The following is a 23,265-nucleotide window of genomic DNA, read 5'->3' on the forward strand; positions in this document are numbered from 1 at the left end:
GATTCCACCTAAACATTAGGAAGAACTTCCTGACAGTAAGAGCTGTTTGGCAGTGGAATTTGCTACCAAGGAGTGTGGTGGAGTCTCCTTCTTTGGAGGTCTTTAAGCAGAGGCTTGACAGGCATATGTCAAGAATGCTTTGATGGTGTTTCCTGCTCGGCAGGGAGTTGGACTGGATGGCCCTTGTGGTCTATTCCAACTCTACGATTCTATGATTCTATGACATGACCCTGACCTTGGAGTCGGTTTTGGGTGAGCTGGCAGTGCCATCTCAGAAGAAAGAAAATTAAGGGAAAGGATCTCAGAAAGTATAGATCAGCATCAGCTTCAACTGGCTTAGAACACCTGTCTCCAAAAGTTCCCCCTGCAGGAAAACAGAAGGTAACAGAAACTAACCAATATTAGTGAGTGGTGCCTTTCCAACCAATGGCATGGAGAGAGCAGGAGGGGAAGGCAGCTCAGACTGATCATCTGATTCCTGCAATCCTCCAATCGTGTGGGAGTGCCGTCTCTCCTTGGCGTCTTCCTGGGACTGGATTTGATACCTGCCAAAATTAAGGGAGAGAGAAGTAAAACAAGGAAGACTGGAGGAGTTTGGAGCCATAAAACAACTGTTGTGGCTTAGGCTTAATGTCACTCATGTAGCCAGTTCCTGGAGTCATAGTAAGCGAAATTCTAAATTTCCCTCGGGAGCTCCTAATTGTATAGCAATGGTGATGCTAAGAAAGTGTGGATTACTCAGTGCTAATAAGGTAATCAGAGCTTTCAAAAGCAGATTGCCATCCAAGGTACTCTTTCCAAAGGACATGAGAGAAAATAGATAAAGCAAGGCCACAGTTCTCCGAACATTTAGTTTAGGATTAGGTCTCATTAAATCTTGGGCCTTACTTCAGAGTAAACCTGCTCAGGATTGGGCTTCAGTGCATGCATTCACCCCGTAAGTATTTGAACACAGCTACAAAAGTCAATGGAAGCCATATAATGGAAGCCATTTATATACTGTCCAATTTATCATGCCCTCTAGAACATGGCCAGTTAATAGTCAATGCTTGTTGTTGTTTAGTCGTTTAGTCGTGTCCGACTCTTCGTGACCCCATGGACCATAGCACGCCAGGCACTCCTGTCTTGCACTGCCTCCCGCAGTTTGGTCAAACTCATGTTCGTAGCTTCGAGAACACTGTCCAACCATCTTGTCCTCTGTCGTCCCCTTCTCCTAGTGCCCTCAATCTTTCCCAACATCAGGGTCTTTTCCAAGGATTCTTCTCTTCTCATGAGGTGGCCAAAGTATTGGAGCCTCAGCTTCACGATCTGTCCTTCCAGGGAGCACTCAGGGCTGATTTCCTTAAGAATGGATAGGTTTGATCTTCTAGCAGTCCATGGGACTCTCAAGAGTCTCCTCCAGCACCATAATTCAAAAGCATCAATTCTTCGACGATCAGCCTTCTTTATGGTCCAGCTCTCACTTCCATACATCACTACTGGGAAAACCATAGCTTTAAGTATACGGACCTTTGTCGGCAAAGTGATGTCTCTGCTTTTTAAGATGCTGTCTAGGTTTGTCATTGCTTTTCTCCCAAGAAGCAGGCGTCTTTTAATTTCGTGACTTTTAATTTCGTCTTTTAATTTCGTAATAGTCAATGCTACAATACTATAAAGTTCTGCAGAGTATTTCATTCTGGTGAACATCATTTATTAACTGAGGATTATAAACAGGATTCACCTAATGAGCCCTGCCAGCAGAAGCCCTGTGCAAGGAATTCTGCTTGTTCAACAAGGCTTCCCCCTACCTTCAGAAATTGGTTCATTTTCAGGAAAATAAACCCAGAAAAGTGCACAGGGGGTGGGGAGAGGGGATCATTCCATCTGACAAGTTGAAATGCTTGTGCAGACAGAACATTCATCATACCGCAATACCAGAGTGGTTTTTTTTTTTAAAGGACGACAATGGCCATTATAAACAAAAATAAACTTCAATATTGTTCACACCAATTGGCTCCCGGGATGGCTTGTGCTCCACATACAGTAGCTGGGGAAGCTGTTCCTAGCCTTCCTATATACAATCATGCAACAGAACCAACAAGTGAGAGATGTAACCAGATCCCTAGATTGGTTTGCTTTGAAGAGAAACAGGGTGGGCTGCTTTTATGAACCACCATGGTTAATTGATTTTCTTTGGGATCTTACTCTGTAGCCTGTAGAATATTAAGTACCCTGTTTAAGAGGATGATAAACAGCATGCTCAAAATTACATATAGTGTTGGTTTGCGAGGAACACCGAGATTTCTTCAACTGGTCGTCTTGTGTTAGCATGACCACAGTGAAAAGCGGGTTTCCTCTACTGCAACATCATACTGTATGCCATGCCCACTAATTAATTTGACCATCAGTTGATAGCAACAGGAAAGTGAGGGGTGAAGCAGAAGGACGATTACCTTAGCCCTTTCTTGGGCAATGTATTCCGATCACGGTTAGAGCTGCAGGAAGGGAAACAAGCACAACAGTATTTGTTAATCATTTGCTGGAGTCCAGCTGTGGCATCTGATGGGTGATAAACTGGTGTATGAAGGTTTGGGAATGCAGAGCAGTATCTCGCTTAGTTTAGAAGAATGGAGTTCGCTAGAACTTCCCCATAGGCAAGAACAACGAACTGCAAAATTATGCTGGAGTTTGAATAAAGATTTTCCACTGCACTGCAATTCCACCACTCTACTTCCACCTCTCCAACTGCCTTCCTTGTCGCTCTGCAATACTTTAACTGCAGGGAAGGGGAATAGCTTCACAGAGAACCATGTTTCCAAAAAAAGCCCCGCCCCCTTTAGCCTGGGGATCATTTCATCAAGCAAAAGCTACCCCACTTTCTTCTACCTGTCCAGGTGTGTGATCCTGGGGCTCCCCGTCCAGGACATCTCACTGGGTTCCTCCTCAGCAGCCACAACAGGAGGGGTGGGAGCAGCGGTGGGAGCAGTTGTATTGCCTGCAGAGAAGGGGCTGTGCAGGCTCATAGGCATCTGTAAGGACTCCATGCTCCTGTGCAACCCTGAGAGCTTGGGGTACATGCGGGATTCCTTGGGGATGCTGAAGCCTCCCATGAGCTCCAGGCCCTGGGAGAAGCTAGCAGAGTTAATGTTAAGGACCGGAGCAGGGCTTGGCGTGAAGCACGACGTGAGGTGGGTGCCCACGTTCGCTGCAGCTGGGTGCGGCTCGTGCAGCTTGCCACCATGCATCTGGTGTTCGCTGGAGGGTGGGAGGTCCAGACTGTTGGAGTTCACCTTGTCCAGGTTGGCCAGAGAAGGAGCTTTCACATAGCTTTTGGCAGCTGACCTGAAGGAAATCAACACGGTATTAGAAGATGACTGTAAGCAGAGACCTGGAGCTTTGCACAGCTCTTATCGTACCATTTATTTATTTGCTTAACATATTTCTTAACCCAGCTATAAGCCTGCTGGGAAACACTCACAATTCGTCCCCTCCCCCCATTTTTTAAAGTTTCAACATTTTCAACATATACAATCAAAACACAATTTCGTCTTTTCTCTTATTTTGTCGACTTCCCACCCCGTTTTCCATGGAGTTGTTTCTCCCCTTCTGCTGCACCCTATCTTCTATCTGTTAAATCATAATCAAGGTCTTATAATCAACACCCATAATTCTTCTTACCTGAGTGGAGTTGGTGGCAACTCAGCCACTTTAGCAGAAGTCTGGTGCCCACCTTGAGCCTTCGGGGTGCTTTCAGGGGAGCCGATACTCTTGAGTGAGATGCAGTCAGAGTCCAGGGCCACAGCTTTGGCTTTGGCTTTCTCCTTCTCCCTGTCCGTCTGATTCACTGGCACTGGCGTGCTCCGGCCTGTGCCGATCTTAGAGGGCTCCTTCAGCCGTGAGACGCTGATGCTCCCTTTAGTGCTGAGCAGGCTGGGGTCAATGCTGCTGCTCACTGGCCGTGGACCACTGCGCCCACCAGTCACGCTCATGGAACTAGATTTGGCTGGGCGTGGCAGGCTCCGGTATTGGATGTTGGTGCGGGCCCCTGGGGCCATGAAGCCAGGCTCCCCAGCATTAGAGACATCAAAGCTCGTTTTCCTTCCATTGACCGGCTTGACTGGGATGCTAGAGGTCTTCTGGATCTTACCAAGGGTGGCCGAGCCACCAGCTTGCATCACCGTGGCAGTGCCAGTTGCAGGAGGTGGCTTCTTGTAGCCAAAGGAGCTGGAAGTCGTGGTCCGAGTCAGCCCAGAAGGAGGCTTCTTGGCATCTGAAATCCGATCTCGGCCAGCGTCGGATGATGAGCGCTGCAGGCTGGCGTTCTTCACAGAAAGCTTGTTCTTGTCTGTTGCTTTTGCTTCAGGTTTACCTGCAGGAGAAATAACTCAGTTTGAAGAAAAGGCATAGGTGACCAAAAGAAACTTATCAAAAAGGTACTTAGCCAGCACAGCCAGTCCCTGCACCAAAATGAGCACAGTGTCAGGGCACGTGTCAGTACAACCACCTCCCATGCTAGATTGTACTGATTTTGTTTCAGGGAACATGATCAAAGACTTTACTGAGATGCAGATGAGATGCAGCCCTAGGATGTAACGAGCACATTCCAGGCTCCCTTCTCTCTCTGTGGCCTACAGTTAGTCATGCACCTTTGACTGCACTCTCAAGATGAATAGGAAGCAAACAGGCAGGGAAGTGGAGGTGGTGGCCACAAACCTGCCTAGCTAACACTAGGGCTCCACTTCCTGTTCCAACCTCACCTGCCACTTTGAGGGTCTGGGATGTATGGGTGATGGGAGAGGTCACTGCCACAGGGGGAGTCTTGCCCTTCTTCAAGGACCCCGGTGGGCCCAAACTGACTGGCTTCTTCAGATCTCCGCCTTTGGCAGGAGCCTCGTCACAGCTTTCCGAGCGCTCCCGTCGCCATTTGGAAGAGCTGTGCTCCATTTTCAGACTCCCGCTGTCATAGTCCATCTTCTTCTGAGCCTTCTCTTCTGGCTCTCCGTACCAGTTCAGCCCACTCTCTGCCAGTGAGCGCTTCTCAGAGTCCGTGCGCAGCTGTAAGGCAAGCAGCAGAGAGGAGTCTGTTAGCTGGTACCTTAACCTTGCCACCCAAAATACTCCCCCAACCTCCTGTGTGCACATAGGAAGCTGCCTCAAACCAGGCCTGGCTATTTCTCCATCTGGCCTGGAACGGTCTGTTCTGTTTAGTAGAAGTTCTACAGGGTCTCAGGGGAAAGTCTTTTGCATCTTCTGCTACATGGGTATTTTCTTTTTTAGTGGAGCTGCCAGGAACTGAACCAGGGACCTTCCGCATGCATAAGATATACTCTACCATAGAGTTATAGACCTCCCCTCATCATAGTCCCCCAACTACACCAGCTTAACAAATTGGAGGGGGGAAAAACACTCCTTCAGTTCCAAAGGCACTGGGGATAAGCATTCAGTGCTTTGAGGGTTGTGGCTTCCCCCCTCATAATATAAGGAGAAATTCAATGGCAGAAGTATTTATTCCCCCCCCCCCCTGAGAACACTTTTAAGAAGAAAGACACCACTAGGCTTCATGCAATTTTTTTCTCCGGTACCAAAACCGCAGCAGCAGCAACAGCAGCAGCATGAAAACATGGGGGATTCTCTGGGTATCCTGAGTGCCTGGCCTACCTACCGCTATGGCGGAGTTCCTGCGAGAAGCCGTGGGGGTGGAAGGCAGGGAATTGAGCGAGGAGCTGGCATTGAACTCTTCTGAGCTGAGATTGTCAGAGGCATCGCTGAGGCCGCTGCTGATGGAGCTACTCTCATCCCAGCTGAAACACACAGGAGGCAATAAGGGTTAATAATAATCCATAAAAAGTTTAAAATCCAAGTAAAGACCCACACGGTGGCATTCAAATCTTAGGCAATATTGCTAGCTCAAAGAAGACACTTTGTTTGTTTGTTTAAATATTTATATAACACACTTTAATACAAATACAGAAAGACAGTACTGATTACTACCCAAGAGTGCACACTTTGATACACAATTTGTCACAGATTTATTGCTCCCTAGCACCCTAACAATCCTTTCTTACAACCAAGTTGGTCAAAGTGTGGTTAAAGGATGGGTTAAAGGATGGGTTTTTGCAGGTGCTGCTGTGGTCTAAACCACAGAGCCTAGGGTTTGCCGATCAGAAGGTCAGGGGTTCAAATCCCAGTGACGGGGTGAGCTGCCGTTGTTCGGTCCCAGCTCCTGCCCACCTAGCAGTTTGAAAGCACGTCAAGTGCAAGTAGATAAATAGGTACCACTCCGGCGGGAAGGTAAACGGCGTGTCCATGTGCTGCTCTGGTTCGCCTTGTCATGCTTTGTCATGCTGGCCACATGACCTGGAAGCTGTACGCTGGCTTCCTCAGCCTATAGAGCGATATGAGCGCGCAACCCCAGAGTCGGGGTTCTAGACTGGACCTAATGGTCAGGGGTACCTTTTGCCATACAGTATTTTCAGTGCATACTTATAACTGAAGCAAGGATCTTTTAATTTCCACATCCCTCTCCACCCCACCCCGGCTACTCTCTCTCTCTCTCTCTCTGTGTGTGCGTGCGTGTGTGTGTAGTACAAACTCAGTCTTAGCTGCTAAGACTAGGCTTGCTTGTAAACAAAAGCTCAGGCTAGTTTACTCTTGTCATAAGTGGATTGCCACTTCAAAATACTATATTCATATACATTTACATACACTGGAAAAACCAATCCAAAAATCAGTGCGTATTTTGCAAAGTGCTCAGATGCAGAAACTGAGATTTTCAGCTCAGCTGCATCTTGGAACAAGACAGAGCTGGAAAAGAGTGTTGGTCATAAACAGTCGGACCTTGGGGCATCCCAGAAGGAGACTTGGGGTCATAGTAAGAATGAGGACTGGATGCCAACCCTCTCACATGGGACAGGGGTCCAGGAACACCATGAACAGGAAGAAGCTTCTTTCCTATGTGGAGGGTCTGTGAGGAGCAGGTGCATGGGGGAAGGAGGAAGAACCCGGATTTTTTTTAAAAAAAGTAAAATAAAATACTTCATTCATGTCACCTGGCACTTTGCACTCAAGAATAAATAGTGTAGACCATTTCAAATAATGACAGAACCATGTCTGATAGGCAGTTCCAGTGTCCAAGAATTTCCTGGGGAGTGGGGGGGGGGATCCTTTGTACAAAGGTACCGTAAGCAACAATGGTTGTCAAGCATGGGACCTTATTTAGCATGGCAATTTGGAAGAAATCAAACTATCTGATCACTACAAAAGACTTTGCAGCCCTACTAATCAGTTCTACATGAACAATTGTCACTTTGCCCAATTTTCATAAAATTATCCAGTTTTCCTGCTTTATTCCAGCCTTGATGCTAGCACATAGCTGGATGAGTAGCTTGCCAGACAAACCGTGTAAGCCACCCAGTATACAGTGGGACCTCGACTTACGAAGTACTTGACGTCCGACATTTTCGACTTACGAGCGGAAAAAGTGGCTGCGCACTTGCGATTTTTTCGACATCCGAACGGAAAACCCGTTTGCGGCCAGATGCGGTTTCCTCGACGTACGAATTTTTAGATGCGGTTTCCTTGACTTACAAATTTTTCCGTTTCCAATGCATTTCTATGGGAAACTTGACTTACGAAGTTTTTGACCTACAAATGTGCATTCAGAATGGATTAAATTCGTAAGTTGAGGTCCCACTGTATATATGTGAGTGGGACTTGTACAAATTTGTTGCAAGCTACTAAATGTTTTGCACATATAGTTGCTTCACTTTGAACCCAGTAGCTGAAGCTTTCTAGAAGATGGACTTTATTTTTATTTTTAGCAAGGAGCAATCTGGTAGAAATTGAAAGGTGGGGTTAAGTGACAGACAGTAACAGAACCAGAATGTGCTATAACAGGAACCATTGGCCACATGGGCACAAAAGTTCAGTGCCTTCATCAACATGGAGCATTTTTGTAGATCTTGCTTGGATGCATTTTAACACATGACAATCATGAGGACTAGAACACTGTTTATAATGAAAGTATTTTTGAGAATACTTGCCACATATGAGATTTTGCATCAGATGCAGAAACCCCAAAATGTTATCTAGGTTATCTACTAAGTGACCCCTAGTCTGTTGTCAGTCCTCTTATGAATGCCCAAATGAGCTCTCATTAACCATGATCTGTGTTAGCTCAGGAGATGTCTGCAGGTAATTCAGCTAATTCAGCAGCCAGCGGAAAGGGATCTAGTTAAAAATGCCTTCCTTTGTACTGCTATTGGGAGCAGAACAACATCTCAGAGCAAGTTAGCAGCCCTGCATATATTGCACCTGATTACTTTACACATCTAGCACCAGCCAAGGAAATAGGAAAAAGAGAGAGCAAAGTCTTTCCCCAAGATAGGTGTTGAAGCAGGAGACTGGCAGATGCTAATCCAGGCATTACCGAATGTCTACACTGTGACATTTATTGTGAGCTGCTGCCAATGTCAGCCAACAGCCAGGCTGTAAAGTGCACCGCAGGGAGATCATTTAAGAAAGCTGAAGGGATTGGCTTGGTTTTGAATGGCACAGTTACTATCAGTCCTTAGCACCTGCTGGTATGGAGAACTTCTAGAGAGAAGGAGGGGCTTGTTGTTCTGTTTGTTACTGATGCTGAGATGGCTCAGTTGGTAGAGCATGACACTCTTAATCTCAGGGTCATGGGTTTGAGCCCCACGTTGGGCAAAATATTCCTGCATTGCTGGAGGTTGGACTAGATGGTCCTCGTGGTCCCAATGCTGTAATTCTAAGTTGTGTATTTTTCTGTTTTTATTTTGTAACCTGCCCTGTGATCGTCAGATGAAGGATGGCATAGAGAGAGAGAAAAAAAGTAAGATCTGAGAACCCAAGAGTGTTTATGGAATGTCTGGATGTTAAGGCAAGAGAGTGTGAGCCAGAACCGAGTGAACGCTGTTATCTCCTCACCCTTTCCCCTCCATCTTAGCTTTGCTGAGCTTGCCCAAATACAGCAACTTTCATTCTCCAGGCAAGAGGGCAGGATTTACACCCTTCATGTAATGGCACCAGTCCCAGGCTGCATCACTCCCTTGCTCGCTTCAGCCACATACAACAAGCCCCCAATGTGGGCTGCTCACATTCACCTATTTCGTGACTCGATTTACCCAGAACAATCAATCCAGCGCCAGGCAAGAAAGCATCTCCAAGGACAACAAGAGAAGGAGGGTGCAAAGAAGGAGCTTGGGAGGCCACTCATCCAAAAAGCATCTCTCATATGCCTTAATGCCATCCACAGATCCTTGGTAGCAGCTGCAGGTCACACTCACCCAGAGACATACCATCTTTAAGTACTCAACCATTAAACAGATGGTTTGTGCTGGGCTGGATTGGGGGGATAGGAGAGTATTTATAGAACTGTGGGGAAGGGGGAGAGTTTAAAATTTTTGAGAAACACCTGGTCTGGAAAGGAGCAGCAGCCAAAATAGCCAAACCTCAAGCTGATGCTCAGAAAGAGGGGGGCTGGATAAGGTGGTTGGTTGTAGTCTTGTGTTGTACATTTTAAAACTATCTATCCATCAGTTGTTTCTATTCAGCAGTTATTTCTCATTACTGAATCTAAATAATGGGGAAAGGCATGCCTGCTACCTGTAAACAAGCTTTTGTTGCTGCTTTGCTTCAAAGCTTAAAATCATTAACATAGCCTGTCCAAAAGTGGGTGGCAACAAAAGCTATGTGGATGATGTTGCTAAGTGAGCCATGTTTCCTTGGTCTCCCTTCGTGAACATTTGCCACCCAAGGATTCCATGAAGAGTCCCAGTCAAGTTCAGTCTGAACGAGAGCAAACCCTCCCTCGTCGGCAACAGCTGCCCGCTCTTGCAGATCCCAGTCTCTCTCACGTTCGTTTCCAAGGATGAATGCAGGAGCAACTGGGGAGCCGCTTGCAGAGATTTTGCAACAGCACCGCGAGGCCTTCCGGAAACGTGGGTGGGCAAAGGGGCAAGCTAAGAGAAAGCCATCCGCCTCCCACCCAGCTCCTTAACGTGACACTTCCAGCCTGTACAGAAACAGAGGGTGGAATGTTCTAACAGACCAAGCATTTCAACTTGTCAGATGAAATGTTCCCTCCTCTCCTTACCCCATGCGCTGTTCTGAGGTTCTCCTGACTCTCCCAGAGCCAGTTTCCAGAGGAGGGAGGGAACCCCACTGAGCATGGCTTCCACTGACAGAGCTCCTTCAGTGAATCCCACCCAGCGTCTTAATAATAAAGGCTTTGTTTCTCTCCAAAACTCCCTGTTGTTCTGCTATGTCTCTCCCCTGCCCCCATCACAGCTCTGCCTGTTGCTCTCCAGCCCTGTTTTTTCTTACTCCACTGCCCTTTTCGACCCCTATTCTCTTAACTAACACCCATTCCTCCCCCGGCTCACTAGGAAATCACAATGGTGTGTAGAAGATGTGAAACAACACACACACACACACACACACACACACACACCTCTAAGTTATTATTCACAGCCCATGACCAGGGTGGAGAACCTCAGGCTCCTCCAGATGTTGATTGTCTCCCGAGACAGGCAGATGCCAACCACTCCTGTCAACCCCAGCCAGCAGAGTCAGTGGTCAGCGATATTGGGAATTGTAAGAAAAAATTGGAGGGCTAAAAGTTCCCTACCCTGCCTGTGGAGGAGGAGGAGGCAGAACCACTATCTCTAAAGAGAGAGGAGACTCAGCTCTTGCCTGTAGGAAATAAAACATCCATGCTGATCAACAATTACTTCACCCCTCCCCAAATGCTACGTTGCCCACCCCCTATGGAACAAAATGAGTCTTGTTGGCACACATACTGCAGCTTTGGGTTGTGGAGCAAGACTGAAGAGGGTGGATACAGCAGCGGATCACATTTTACTTGCTCTCCAGGGCTCTTTAACACTCTGCAGCCAAACAAAGTCAGTATATTAACAAAGACTCAGTACTCAAGTCAAGGCCAAATTGTGAGCAACTAAACAAGAACATGGAGACATCTTGATTCTCTGAAACGCTACCAAAGTTCTGCCGTCACTGGATGCAAACTCCTGAACCAAACAAAAAACATAACTCCCTCTGCTCCCCCACCCCATCAATCAGCATAATGACACAGTCTGACTGTTGTAAGTCTCCTTTGGGCTGTTCTGCTTCTTCCCAAGTTTCAGTTTGGCTCCATGAAAAGTCCTAATAGGCCCTAGCAAAGGCAAGGCTTAACTCTCTCTCTCTCTCTGTCTCTCTCTCTCTCTCTCTCACACACACACACACCTCTAAAAAAATTACAGATTTGTAGGTCATAGCATAAGATTGGTAAATTAAGCTGTATATACAGGGAGGATTAATAAGAGAATGGTAATTATTTATTGCTTTTGCAGCCTCCCCATCCACCAACTACCATAACCCTTATAGCTTGCAAGGCCTTACTGTCACAATTGCAGCCAGATACATTTACTTTACCAGAAAATGCAGCTTGGGTATCTACAAAAACAAAAACTTTCTGTTAGCAAGTTAAAATTTGAGCAAGAGCTCCTCAGGCTACTTCACTCTTTATCATTAGTTCACGCTTATGTGGGTTAAGCCCCACCACTGAAACAATAAGGAAAGGAGCTTCCAGAGAAGGGTGCTGCTGGTAAATACTTGTGGTTTTCTTTGGGATAACTAGGAAGGAAGACCAGAGACAGCTAATGGCATCCTCCAGTCTCAGCAATGGAAGCAATTTTTTCTAGCAATGCCCCAGCAGGCCATGTGGAAAAGCTCATCTTTTAAGCTGTCAATCAAGCCATCTCAAGTGAAGAATGCTACTCGGTCACTGCGTTACTCTGGTGCTTTAGGCTGGAGTGGCATCTGCCATTTCTCCCTGAGGTCCATCTTCCCAGCAATTGAGGGACCCAGAGGGCATCCCCAGAACAAACTGGAATGTAGCTCCTTCCATCAGGATCAGCAAAGGCCCCTTTCAGGTCACTGCTTGAGTGGGTCAGTAGTAGCCCCTTAGGCCAATTTAACAAGTCTAGACAAGGTCTGGGGTGGAGGAACAACAAAGGGGACAAATGCCCGCTTTGTGAATGAAAAAGGGGAGACCAGGAAAGAGAAAGAAATATACCCCCCCCCACCAGTGTCAATTCCAGCTGTCATAGGCCACAATGTATGCACTCCTCTGCGGTGCTTTAGTCAACAAACAACACATCAGTTGCTTGTTTCCAGAGATATCTGGATGGAATTCGTATGCTCTCATTCATATTGTTGTGAGGTTTTCTGGGGGTGAGGGTGGAGGGTAGGCTGTATTCCTGAGTCCCTTCCAATTCCTGGATCCAGCAGGGATTCAACTGCTGAATAAGCCAGGGAAGGGCCATAATGCCCCCCAAAGTATGGATCGTCCAAGGCTGTGGCTATGGGAGAAGCAAGAACCTCTTAGGGTGTTAATGCTGTCAGCCCCTTCATTGTAGGCTCAAGTTGTATATTTGTGTAAATAAACCATAGATCATAATGACACCCCAGTCTCCACTGTCCCTCATTCCAAGGAAACCAAACCCTGGGTAAAATGCCTGGAACCCATTGTGTCTTGCACCACTCAGAGATTAGGGTGGTACAAAACAATATCTAATCTAATCACATCTCATAAGAAGAAGTATGTAACAAAAGGACATGGAAGGTGTGGAATGTGTGACATGCTTTAAACTGAGCGATACACACGAGTGAGGAAAATATAAATGATCAAGAGCTGCTGGTGGCTTGGGAGATAACAGTCAAGGAAACATCAGTGGGTGGCAGCCCTGTTGCGACAATGATTTTTACATTTCAGTAATGTCTGCGCAGAGTTACGATGCACAGAGGAGCCAGTGAATGGCATGCAGAGGAGTCGATGGCTGCTCACCGAAGTTCCATAAAGCAAATGAAAAGTCTGCAGAAAGCTAATAGGGTGGCACAGAAGAGTTTTGAATTTGGTGTCCAGATGTTAGAACGGAGATGGAAATGATGTGTAAGGAAGAAGGAACAGAGATTCCATAGGATCATAGGATATGTTCTCTATTAGTTAGACGGATATCAGATTTTGTTCACCCCCACTGAGAGTTCATGGTCAGGAAAAATAAAAAAATTCCCTTTTATATCTATGGTGCATCTATTTTTGGAATATTGCGTGCAGTTCTGGCCACCCTATCTCAAAAGATTATCAAACAGAAAAAGCTATAAGGATAATGGAAAATCTTGTTTATGAAGAAATGCTTTTTATTTGGGAAGTAGAAGATGACTATGGAGCATGATTCTAGTTTATGAAATATAACTAGTAAGTTCACATCTGCAATGAATGTCGGAAAGGAGCTTTGCTGGCTGGTCTTCCATTTGCTGTTGACTTAGTTGGCCCGCTGTTACAAAGTGGTGAGGTAAACTTGGGCTAGGCAGGTTTATTTATTATTTATTATTATGTATTGGTTGCATTTACATATATCCTGCCCTTCTTCCCAAAGGAAGCCAGAGTGGCAAATCCAGGATGCAGAGTAGCATCAGTATTAGACAAATTCATGGTACATAGTCTACTTGGCTACTCATGTTCAATGGCAGCATACCTTTCGGCCACCAGATATTGTGTTCCAACAACACTGGACAGGTATCATGTCCTTTTTGGAAGCTTCCCAGTGGCACTGGTTAGTGGCATCACTATGGGAAGACATGCTAAACTAGATGTGCTTTGAGGTAATTATAGGTGCTAATTTTCTGACAAAGAATATGTGGCTTTAACAATTTAATATCTCCATGGCAGGTGTAGCTTTTCTCTGCATGGTACTATAAAAGGAGCAACAACTCTACTGGGGAAGAGGGGAAACAGTAAAGCAATGTGTCTTTTAATACAGAATGTGAATAGTAAAGGCTCATCCAGGCTTCGTTTTGCACTGCGAATTCCAGGCACAGGTCCATGCTAAAGAGTGGGTTATTTTTTTTCTTCCTTTCCGAATTATTTTTATTAATTTTCCAAATTATTACAAACCAAACCAAATTAAATTAATTCAATATAATTTCTTAAAATCAGGCTTCCTGCTCCTGTTCCAAACATATCACCATCATTATTTGGTTGGAGAATGGATGGCGGCTAATGGATTTAAGTTGAATCCTGACAAGACAGAAGTACTGTTTGTGGGGGACAGAGGGCGGGCTGGTGTGGAGGACTCCCTGATCCTGAATGGGGTAACTGTGCCCCTGAAGGACCAGGTGTGCAGCCTGGGAGTCATTTGGTTTGTATGACAGCTGTCCATGGAGGCACAGGTCAGTTCTGTGTCCAGGGCAGCTGTCTACCAGCTCCATCTGGTACGCAGGCTGAGACCCTACCTGCCTGCGGACTGTCTCACCAGAGTGGTGCATGCTCTAGTTATCTCCCGCTTGGACTACTGCAATGCATGGGGCTACCTTTGAAGGTGACCCGGAAACTACAACTAATCCAGAATGCGGCAGCTAGACTGGTGACTAGGAGCAGCCGCCGAGACCACATAACACCGGTCTTGAAAGACCTACATTGGCTCCCAGTACGTTTCCGAGCACAATTCAAAGTGTTGGTGCTGACCTTTAAAGCCCTAAACGGCCTCAGTCCAGTATACCTGAAGGAGCGTGTCCACCCCCATCGTTCTGCCCGGACACTGAGGTCTAGCGCCGAGGGCCTTCTGGCGGTTCCCTCACAGCAAGAAGCAAAGCTACAGGGAACCAGGCAGAGGGCCTTCTCGGTAGTGGCACCCGCCCTGTGGAACACCCTCCCATCGGAGGTCAAGGAGATAAACAACTACCTGACATTTAGAAAACACCTAAAGGCAGCCCTCTTTAGGGAAGTTTTTAATCTGTGACATTTTATTGTATTTTAATCTTCGCTGGATGCCACCCAGAGTGGCTGGGGACACCCAGCTGTATGGGTGGGGTACAAATATATCATCATCATCATCATCATCATCATCATCATTTCCTCACATTGCCGCATCATTTCTTATTCTTCGGCATCCTTCACTTGCTGTTAAACCATTCTTCCAACTGGCTGCTTTTTTTCACCTTACAAACAGCACCTCTGTTACAGCTTATAAATAAGTAATCCTTTTCATGTGTGAAGTCCTTCATATCCATTCTCAGCTGAATCAGAGCAAACATCAATCTGTGGAATATCTGGTTTTTGTTTGCTCCAATTCAGCCATAAAATGTGAACTTTCCTGGAGAAAGCACTAGGACAAAAAAAAAGAAAACAGCTTGGACATGTAGCTTTAAAGCCCAGTCCTGTGCCTAGAAAAGTGGCGCAAACGAAAACTTGGATAAGCCCTTAGACTAGACAGAATGCAACTATGAGCACACTTGAAACAAGGGAGAGAGAAAATAGAAAGACATTTGCCATAACTAGAAGTGATAGACCAGAATTCTGTAGAGATCAATACAAAAGAATGTGAAGCAGTACCATAGGCTCCTCATATAGTATGTGAGATGGAAGCCTCAGTTCCATGTTAACACCGAGGCAGACCTGACAGCACCATGGAAACAGCATCTAGGAGCCAACCTTGTCTGGTCAAAGGGGAGAATTAAATGTAGCAAATCCCACCTTCCTTCCACCTGTGACTCCCACAGGAGGAAATTATGCAAGAAAACAGTGGATGCTAGAGCTTGTCTTTCCCACTGCATCTCTCTGTCTAGGACATGTTCTTTAACTGAGTGGAGATTATTACAAAGATCATAGTAATTATTCAGTGGCCTTGGATCGCCTCCAATGAAATGTCTTTACCCTCCTGCTTGCAGTGACACACATCACTGTTGAACGCTTTCATGTTTTTGTTTTTGTTTTGTTTAGTCGTGTCCGACTCTTCGTGACCCCATGGACCAGAGCATGCCAGGCACTCCTGTCCTCCACTGCCTCCCGCAGTTTGGTCAAACTCATGTTCGTAGCTTCGAGAACACTGTCCAACCATCTTGTCCTCTGTCGTCCCCTTCTCCTTATGCCCTCAATCTTTCCCAGCATCAGGGTCTTTTCCAAGGATTCTTCTCTTCTCATGAGATGGCCAAAGTATTGGAGCCTCAGCTTCACGATCTGTCCTTCAAGTGAGCACTCAGGGCTGATTTCCTTAAGAATGGATAGGTTTGATCTTCTTGCAGTCCATGGGACTCTCAAGAGTCTCCTCCAGCACCATAATTCAAAAGCATCAATTCTTTGGCGATCAGCCTTCTTTATGGTCCAGCTCTCACTTCCATACATCACTACTGGGAAAACCATAGCTTTAACTATACGGACCTTTGTCGGCAAGGTGATATCTCTGCTTTTTAAGATGCTGTCTAGCTTTGTCATTGCTTTTCTCCCAAGAAGTGGACATCTTTTAATTCCGTGACTGCTGTCACCATTTGCAGTGATTAGTGGTCACTAATCTTGTCTTAGAGATCCATGCCATTACTAGTAGCTAGAGCTTCTTCACTCACAATATTTCCACGGCTGCATGGTCACTACCTGGCACTTCCTTAAGATTGTTATATAAAATAGGCAGCTTTGGTCCAAGGTCAGTTTCTTAATGACGCATGTTTGTCCAAGTAAAGGAACAGCCCAGCTAGATTACAGGGCTTGCAAGTAGGAAAACCAGACATACAGATGGCTAACTGAGTCTCAGATGTACTTACATGTAGTATGAATGCACAGTGGCAGGGAGAAAATTGCTAGCCTAAGCTGTTCATCCAGAACAGAAAAGCATCTGCAAGCCATAAAGTCTAAATTTCAACTTAGCCTTGGAATGGGAAAGTATTGATGCTCTATTAGTGTGAATGCTAGGAGTGTGTAACTGATCGGTGCTGGGACGAAATGAGGGGAAACACTCTGCAAGCAGTATTAAGGACAGCCTCAACTTCTACAGTCATACCTCTGGTTACGTTTGCTGCAGGTTGCGTTTACTTCGGGGTTCCACCGCGTGCGCATGCACAGAAGCGTTCTGCGCGCTTCACGCATGGGCAGAAGCGCTACTCTGGATACATACTTTTGGGGGTGAGAACGGCACCCCAGAATGGATCAAGTACGTATCGAGAGGTACCACTGTAGATTAGAGGCTTTTCTCCTCTTTGAAACTTCAGCTGTTCCCTTTCAACACAGATCGATTTAGCCCTGGTTTATAATTACAGTGGTACCTCTGGTTACGAACTTAATTACATCCCTACTTAAACAGTGTGATGGATCAGACTATATTCCAATCCAATTTCACATGGATACATTTTATAGAGGTAAAGTTTGGTCCCTGAAATTTGTCTGAAAACAGGCAGCAGAATTCATGCCTACAGTCTATTTCTGCCTTAAAAATCTAGGGCAGAGGCACAATGTAAGAACTAATGCACTCCAAAACAAATACCGTATTTTTCCATGTATAAGACTAGGTCCCCCCTCCTAAAAAAATAATGTCCAAAATTTGGGGGTGTCTTATAGACAGAAAAATACGATAGTTTGTAGCAAAGAAAGACAGGATGAGGGATGAGGCACCTGTAATACTACTATTCTATCATTAATAGACCTGGAAGAAAAATTTCACTTTTGGTGCATCAGAAACCCAAGTCAGTTCTAACTTAGAGCAAGCTGAACATAATTTGTCCCTTTGAAATAAATAAATAAAATAAATAAATAAGTGTCCAAAAATACATTAAGGTCATGCTGCCTTCTCTTTGGCTGTGATGCAGCATGTTCTGGTTCCTAGAGGGAGAGAGGTCTTCTTCTTTGATGATCTGTCTTCTAATGCATCTCCCCCCAACCGTCTCGCCCTGGCCAAATGAAAAGCGGGACTGTCAGGCAGCCAGCTCGGATAGTCCGTTGAACACTGGACTGTTTGTATCTGCACCAACAACTGCAAGAACATATGGAGAGGGCGGCCCTCTTCCCACTGGGAAAAGCACCAAGATTATCAAGTCTTCCGGCTTCTGAGGGTCCTTGTTTGCAAACTCAGCTTGTTTGGAGCAAAGAAAGACAGGATGAGGGATGAGGGTGGGGGAAGCAGAAGATGAAGAAGTGAGGAAAAGGGATAGAACAAGGAGTGCAGTGTCCTCTTGTTCAAAAGCCCAGCTAGCCACCACTTACAACAGGAAGAGACTTAACAAAACCTGGGCCCAAACCTGCCAGGTGTTGCATTCCCACTGTTAGGGAATTTTATAAGGGGGGGGGCACCCAAACAAGGCTTCATTTGGGAATCAAGATTGGCACAAATGCCCTCAAGGGGACCCCGTCTGATCCTACAACACCACTCTAGTATCGCACCAACACGAACTCCTCAAGATCAAGCCCTGTGTAATAAAGGCTCCCTCTCCTACCCTTTCTCTGTTGCCTGAGACTCTATGTAACCATATTTCTTTATGAATGAATACAGTGTATCTTTATTTCTAAATGAAACTCCCTTTTGCGACTCTGGCCAAGGGCTCTCAGGGATGCAGGGAACAGCCATAATCCTTTAAGCAAGAGGTCAGGTAGCCAGGGTGGTGCTCCTCTGCATATCCATAATCCATTCAGGTACCATCTCCTGTCATTCCCGACCCTCAGAAGCCAGAGGCAATACACACACCTGGACCCATTGTTTTTCCCTGCCAGGTACTCAAGGATCCCCTCCCAGATACTTACTGGTACTTGCTTATCAATGTCCTGGGACATCATGCATTGTTACCTTATGTTAATCCTGTTTACCTGTATGCTAATGCCCCTTGCACCTTCCCCTTTTCTGATGTTTTACCCTGTCACAAGTGATGTATGTATGATGCTTTCGATGTGCATTATGGGATGGTGGTGGGAACTCTTAAAAGTTCTTGCAGCCCTGTTCACGGTGTTCAGTCTGGCATTGAACCTGCTGCGCAGTAATAAACCTTGCTGTTTGCTCCGGATCATGGCTGGACTCCTTCCTTTTATACTCCGCAACGACCACAGGCCCTTGCCTGATGAGCTGGGTGGCTGAGCATTCTCGCACCCAGAATTTTGCCCTAACACCCAGTGAACTGTATAGAGGTGGGGATTAGTTAGGTCTTTGGAATATCACAACTCACTTTTATAAGCCACACTTGCACTACTAGTGGAACTCATTAGCACACCAGCACATAAGTCAATATCCTGCACTTTTAAGCTCCTACTGGAAATGGTTTTAACATGGTGTCCATACCTATTAAAGCAAGTAAGGTTCTTCTGTGCCCTTTGCAAGTCTCTAGGGGTACTTTTTTATGACATGCCATGTTCTCAACCACCATTCATTCTACTACTTGTCTCTGCTCTGCTCTTTCCTATTAAGACACCCTCAAGCTGAAAACTGTGAAGCAGGTAAGAAGGAAGCAACAGGACTTCAGCAGTATCTGTGTGATGCAACCCTTCCTTCCTTCCATCAATTCATTCATTCATTCATTCGCTTGTTTGTTTGTTAATTAATTAATTAATTGTGCTGTCTTTCATTCAAAGAACACAGAGCTGTTCACAACATAAAAATGCAAAATGAAAACACAAAATACATCATAAAACAAAACAGTAAGAATAAAGTAATTTGAATTGGGCATTCAAGCACCATTACATTTTCTTGAGGTTTAGAATGCTACTTACAGCCACCAGACTGGTTTGATGTAGGGGTATGGGGTGGAGGGCATCATAAAAGCACAAACACTGCTTTAATACAAACATGTTACAGCCTAGTTGATTGCTTTGACACAGAGTGTCACTAAGACAACATACTAAGTGAAAGTTCTGTTGCCCCTCCTTATGCCTCTGATTCTAGGTTCAGGTTCTGATTCAATAGGAAGAGACATCAATTTCCAGGTCTGGGAACTGAGAAGTATGATGGTTTGTTTTCTATTTACAAAGAGGCCAAAGGTTAACAGGCCATCTCAACAGTACAAAGAGAACCTTCTGCTGTCATTTTCTCACACTGATAAGCCCACACAATTTAAACACTAACTGAAAAAAGAATAGACATGAGCAAATAAAGGTGGACAAGCTTCTCTAGGAAACTATTTTTGTGCCAGGATGCAGTACTCCCTATTGGATTCAACAGCCATGCCATCCCTGACTTGAATGGAACAGGATTGCAGCCCTTACCAGCTTTTCCAAAAGGCTAGAATTTCCAACAGCTCATCTGGTCTTTTACTTTCATAACAAGAATATTTTTTGCTGTCTAATTTGGCATTTCACTGTGATTATGATGCTTGTCTTGCAAGGAGCATTTGTGGTCAGCTGGCTTTCCATACAAGCCAGAAAGTTACCCTATTTCTTCCTGAGGGAGAAAGGGTTGAACTGAGCAAGGTTATTGTTTCAAACAGCAAAGTGAAGCCACTAATTTCTAGGTGTAAAGATCCTTTTCTCTATGACACCTGGATGACCACATTGGAACATTATTCACTCTGCTGCTGACTACCTCAATAGCAAGCAGATGGCAGCGAACTGGCTAGAGAATGTCTGAGAGAAGAAAAATTATGATCAGAAAGGATGATCTAGTCAGCAGCCAAGAGCAAAGAAGGAAAGCATGCCAGAGCACACTGTAGACAATTATAGGTTGTTAATGACATGAAAATAAAGGACTGTTCATGATGGGGGAAAGGATGTGTATTTATTGTTGGATGCAAAAGAACACCACCAGCACTTTTTGGGCATTCAGCCTAAGCCAGATCAAAAACTCATGCACAACTGAAAGAAACAATTGTGATTGCAGGAACAGTTCTATTCAAAAATGTTTTTTTTAAATGTTAGGATGGGTTCTTCAACAGCTCCTGGTACAGAGGATACATATAAACTTCTTATAAATGCTCTAAGGAGCCATGTGCATAACTCCATGCACCATATTGGAAGCGTTTTCCTGCTGGCTTCCTCTTACAAAATGAGGTAATTTTGCTATGATATAAATCAGGGGTGGGGAACCTTTTTACTCCACAGGCCAGACCCTTATCAGGATCTGCCTCACAGGCCAAACTGGGCAGAACTGTCCACCTGTCAAAATCCTGGTCACTCTTTTCTGATCAGGCAAGTGGGAGCGGGAGGCTCACAAAACCCTTTACAAGTGTCCCCCTTTTATGGTCAGAGTGAAATGGAAGCATAAAGGTGAATTGGAGAGAGAGAGAGAGAGAGAGAGAGAGAGAGAGAGAGAGAGAGAGAGAGAGAGAGAGAGAGAGAGAGAGACTTGCCAAAACCTTTCAAATCACAGAGACCGGGAACTTAGAAGGGAAGAAGGAGGAGAAAAGGTTTTGCATGTCTCCTTCCTCTTCCCTTTTAAACCCCCAAATCTCCCTTCAATCTTGAATCTCCTCTCAACAGCTGGTGCATGGAGATTATATCCTGCTGCCTAGGCTTCAAGATCCTGTTCTCTACTGGGAACAGGATGGCATAGCCAATACAGGATTAAACCTAGTCCTCCCACCCCTCAGCTGATGTTACAGTGGCATCAGCTGCTAGGTGTGGTTTTGGGGGGGGGAAGCAACCTGGTGGACCAAATCAGACCCCCTTTCAACATGCAGGGCCAGTGGTACCGCACCCATGATAGAAACTTTCAGCTCAGCTTCAGTACTTCCACTGGCCACTTGAGAAAGGAAAGGAAAGCCATATATCATCCACAGCAGCTGAAAGCATTCAGAGTAGGGTGACATCTCATCTCTTTAAGGGGCTGAAATTCATTAGGGCTTGCAGTAGTTACGTCTGGCCCTAGGCCACGAATAGCTGTGGTTTGTGCTTAAAACTCCATCTAAATCATCTCTTTGATGCTCCTGAACACTGCAACATTGGGGGAATTTTGTTCTAAGCACCACATCAAATTCAGGAGGGCTGCTTATGAGACACTGAAACAAGGAGCAACAAGAGGTTTGGCAGAGCACAAGAGAGAAGACCTCCCCCCAAAAAAGATCCCAAAGACAGAGGGGCCACGAGAGCAAAATTATTTTGGCAGCTCAGGATAGAGCATAAACTCCTCCCCCTCTTTCCCTCCTTCCCACCCACTCTCTCCATTTCCCTGCTTGCATCCTTCCCTTGACCTCACAATCACTCTAGTGAGGGGGAGTCAGCCGTCTGCCTCATTACATGTCTGTGGTTTGAAGCCATTCTGAGTAAGCCAAGCTAATCTAGCCAGCAAATCCCATGGCGGCAAGGGGAAGGGGAACCCTATGGAAAGAAGTATTTGTGGGTGAGAGCAAGAAAGGGGAGGCTGCAATTCTCAGGGGGGGAAAAATGTGAATTAATTTGGCAGGAGCCCAGAGAGATCAGGCTCCTTACCGCAGAAAAAGGTTAGTGCAGACACAGCAAACTGTTATGGTCCTTCACCAAGCCTTCCCAACCGCTGGAACATTTTATCAATGTTCGGCATAAACATATAGGATTAGATACAATAGTTGTCGCTTTAAAAAATGAAAAAAAGTTTAGATTTTGATTTAATTAACAGAAAAGGATAAAACGGACATTACTAAATAGAAAACTGCTGTGGTTGGGAAGAGGTGCGTGCACACAAACTCACAAGGCATTGATTTCTGGGTGGTTGGATACATTTTATCAATATGACCATCTATTGGACTTTTGCATAACTCCCATGTTCTTAGCCATCAGGCCAAGTGGGTGGGAAAGGGATAGTCAGAGGCATCACATTCTATTTAATATGACCAGACGGATAATTTTTTCTTGCTTTGAGTGAATCCAGATGGCTCAAGAATTAGAAAAGGCAAGACCTTATATGCGGCCCTGAATCTCTCCCTATGCTGATTCTGTTATGCTATTCTCATGGCGGGACACATTATCATACAAACTTATCTGTTTAAAACAGATCAAATCTGGTTTTGATTTAATTTGCAAAAGCAAATTAGTTTCAGCAGTTTTTAGTACTCCAAGGCCAGCTAACAATTAATAACAACTAGTTAGGAGCAATAAACAAAACTTACCAAAACAACAAATGAAATGTATCAGACAAGCAGGGTCAATAAAAACAAAGCAACAACAGACTAAATCTACTCAAATTATATATATATATATATTTAATGCCTGGAGAAATTAAAATTCAACACGAGGTGAAGGACAAGACAAGTATGCATCAGGCAAGTCTTCCTGGGGGAAAGAAGCCCCAAAGTTGGGGTGCCACAACATAGAAGGCCCCTTCTGCAGATACCATGCACATCACCTCATAAGTCAGTGGCACCCAAACACCCCTCCCACCTATTCAAAGGTGATGTCAGTCAGTGTTAGAAATGGAGGTATGAAAGCCAGGAGCTAATCGGCACCTTAAATCTAGGTTATGGGCGCAACAATGGAATGTCTAGATGCACTTTTTTTATAACAACAATACAAAGCAGAAAATGAACGAACTGCAACTAAAACACTAT

The 23,265-nt window shown here is 45.3% G+C and overlaps 1 protein-coding gene across 10 annotated transcripts in view; it reads right to left on the reverse strand.

Moving 5' to 3' along the window:
• The window catches only part of NAV1 (neuron navigator 1), a 284,649-nt gene that overhangs the window by 24,335 nt on the left and 237,049 nt on the right, over positions 1-23,265 (reverse strand). For all 10 annotated transcript variants that reach the window (XM_060277180.1, XM_060277181.1, XM_060277185.1 and 7 more), the window contains 6 exons: positions 5,642-5,780; positions 4,737-5,034; positions 3,658-4,348; positions 2,866-3,321; positions 2,433-2,474; positions 397-545 (listed from right to left, as the gene is read on the reverse strand). In XM_060277180.1, coding sequence (XP_060133163.1) covers positions 397-545; positions 2,433-2,474; positions 2,866-3,321; positions 3,658-4,348; positions 4,737-5,034; positions 5,642-5,780 — 1,775 coding nt within the window. The remainder of the gene's footprint in view (positions 1-396; positions 546-2,432; positions 2,475-2,865; positions 3,322-3,657; positions 4,349-4,736; positions 5,035-5,641; positions 5,781-23,265) is intronic.

This window comes from Zootoca vivipara, chromosome 7 (genome assembly GCF_963506605.1).
Source record: "Zootoca vivipara chromosome 7, rZooViv1.1, whole genome shotgun sequence".
Lineage (NCBI taxonomy): Eukaryota > Metazoa > Chordata > Lepidosauria > Squamata > Lacertidae > Zootoca > Zootoca vivipara.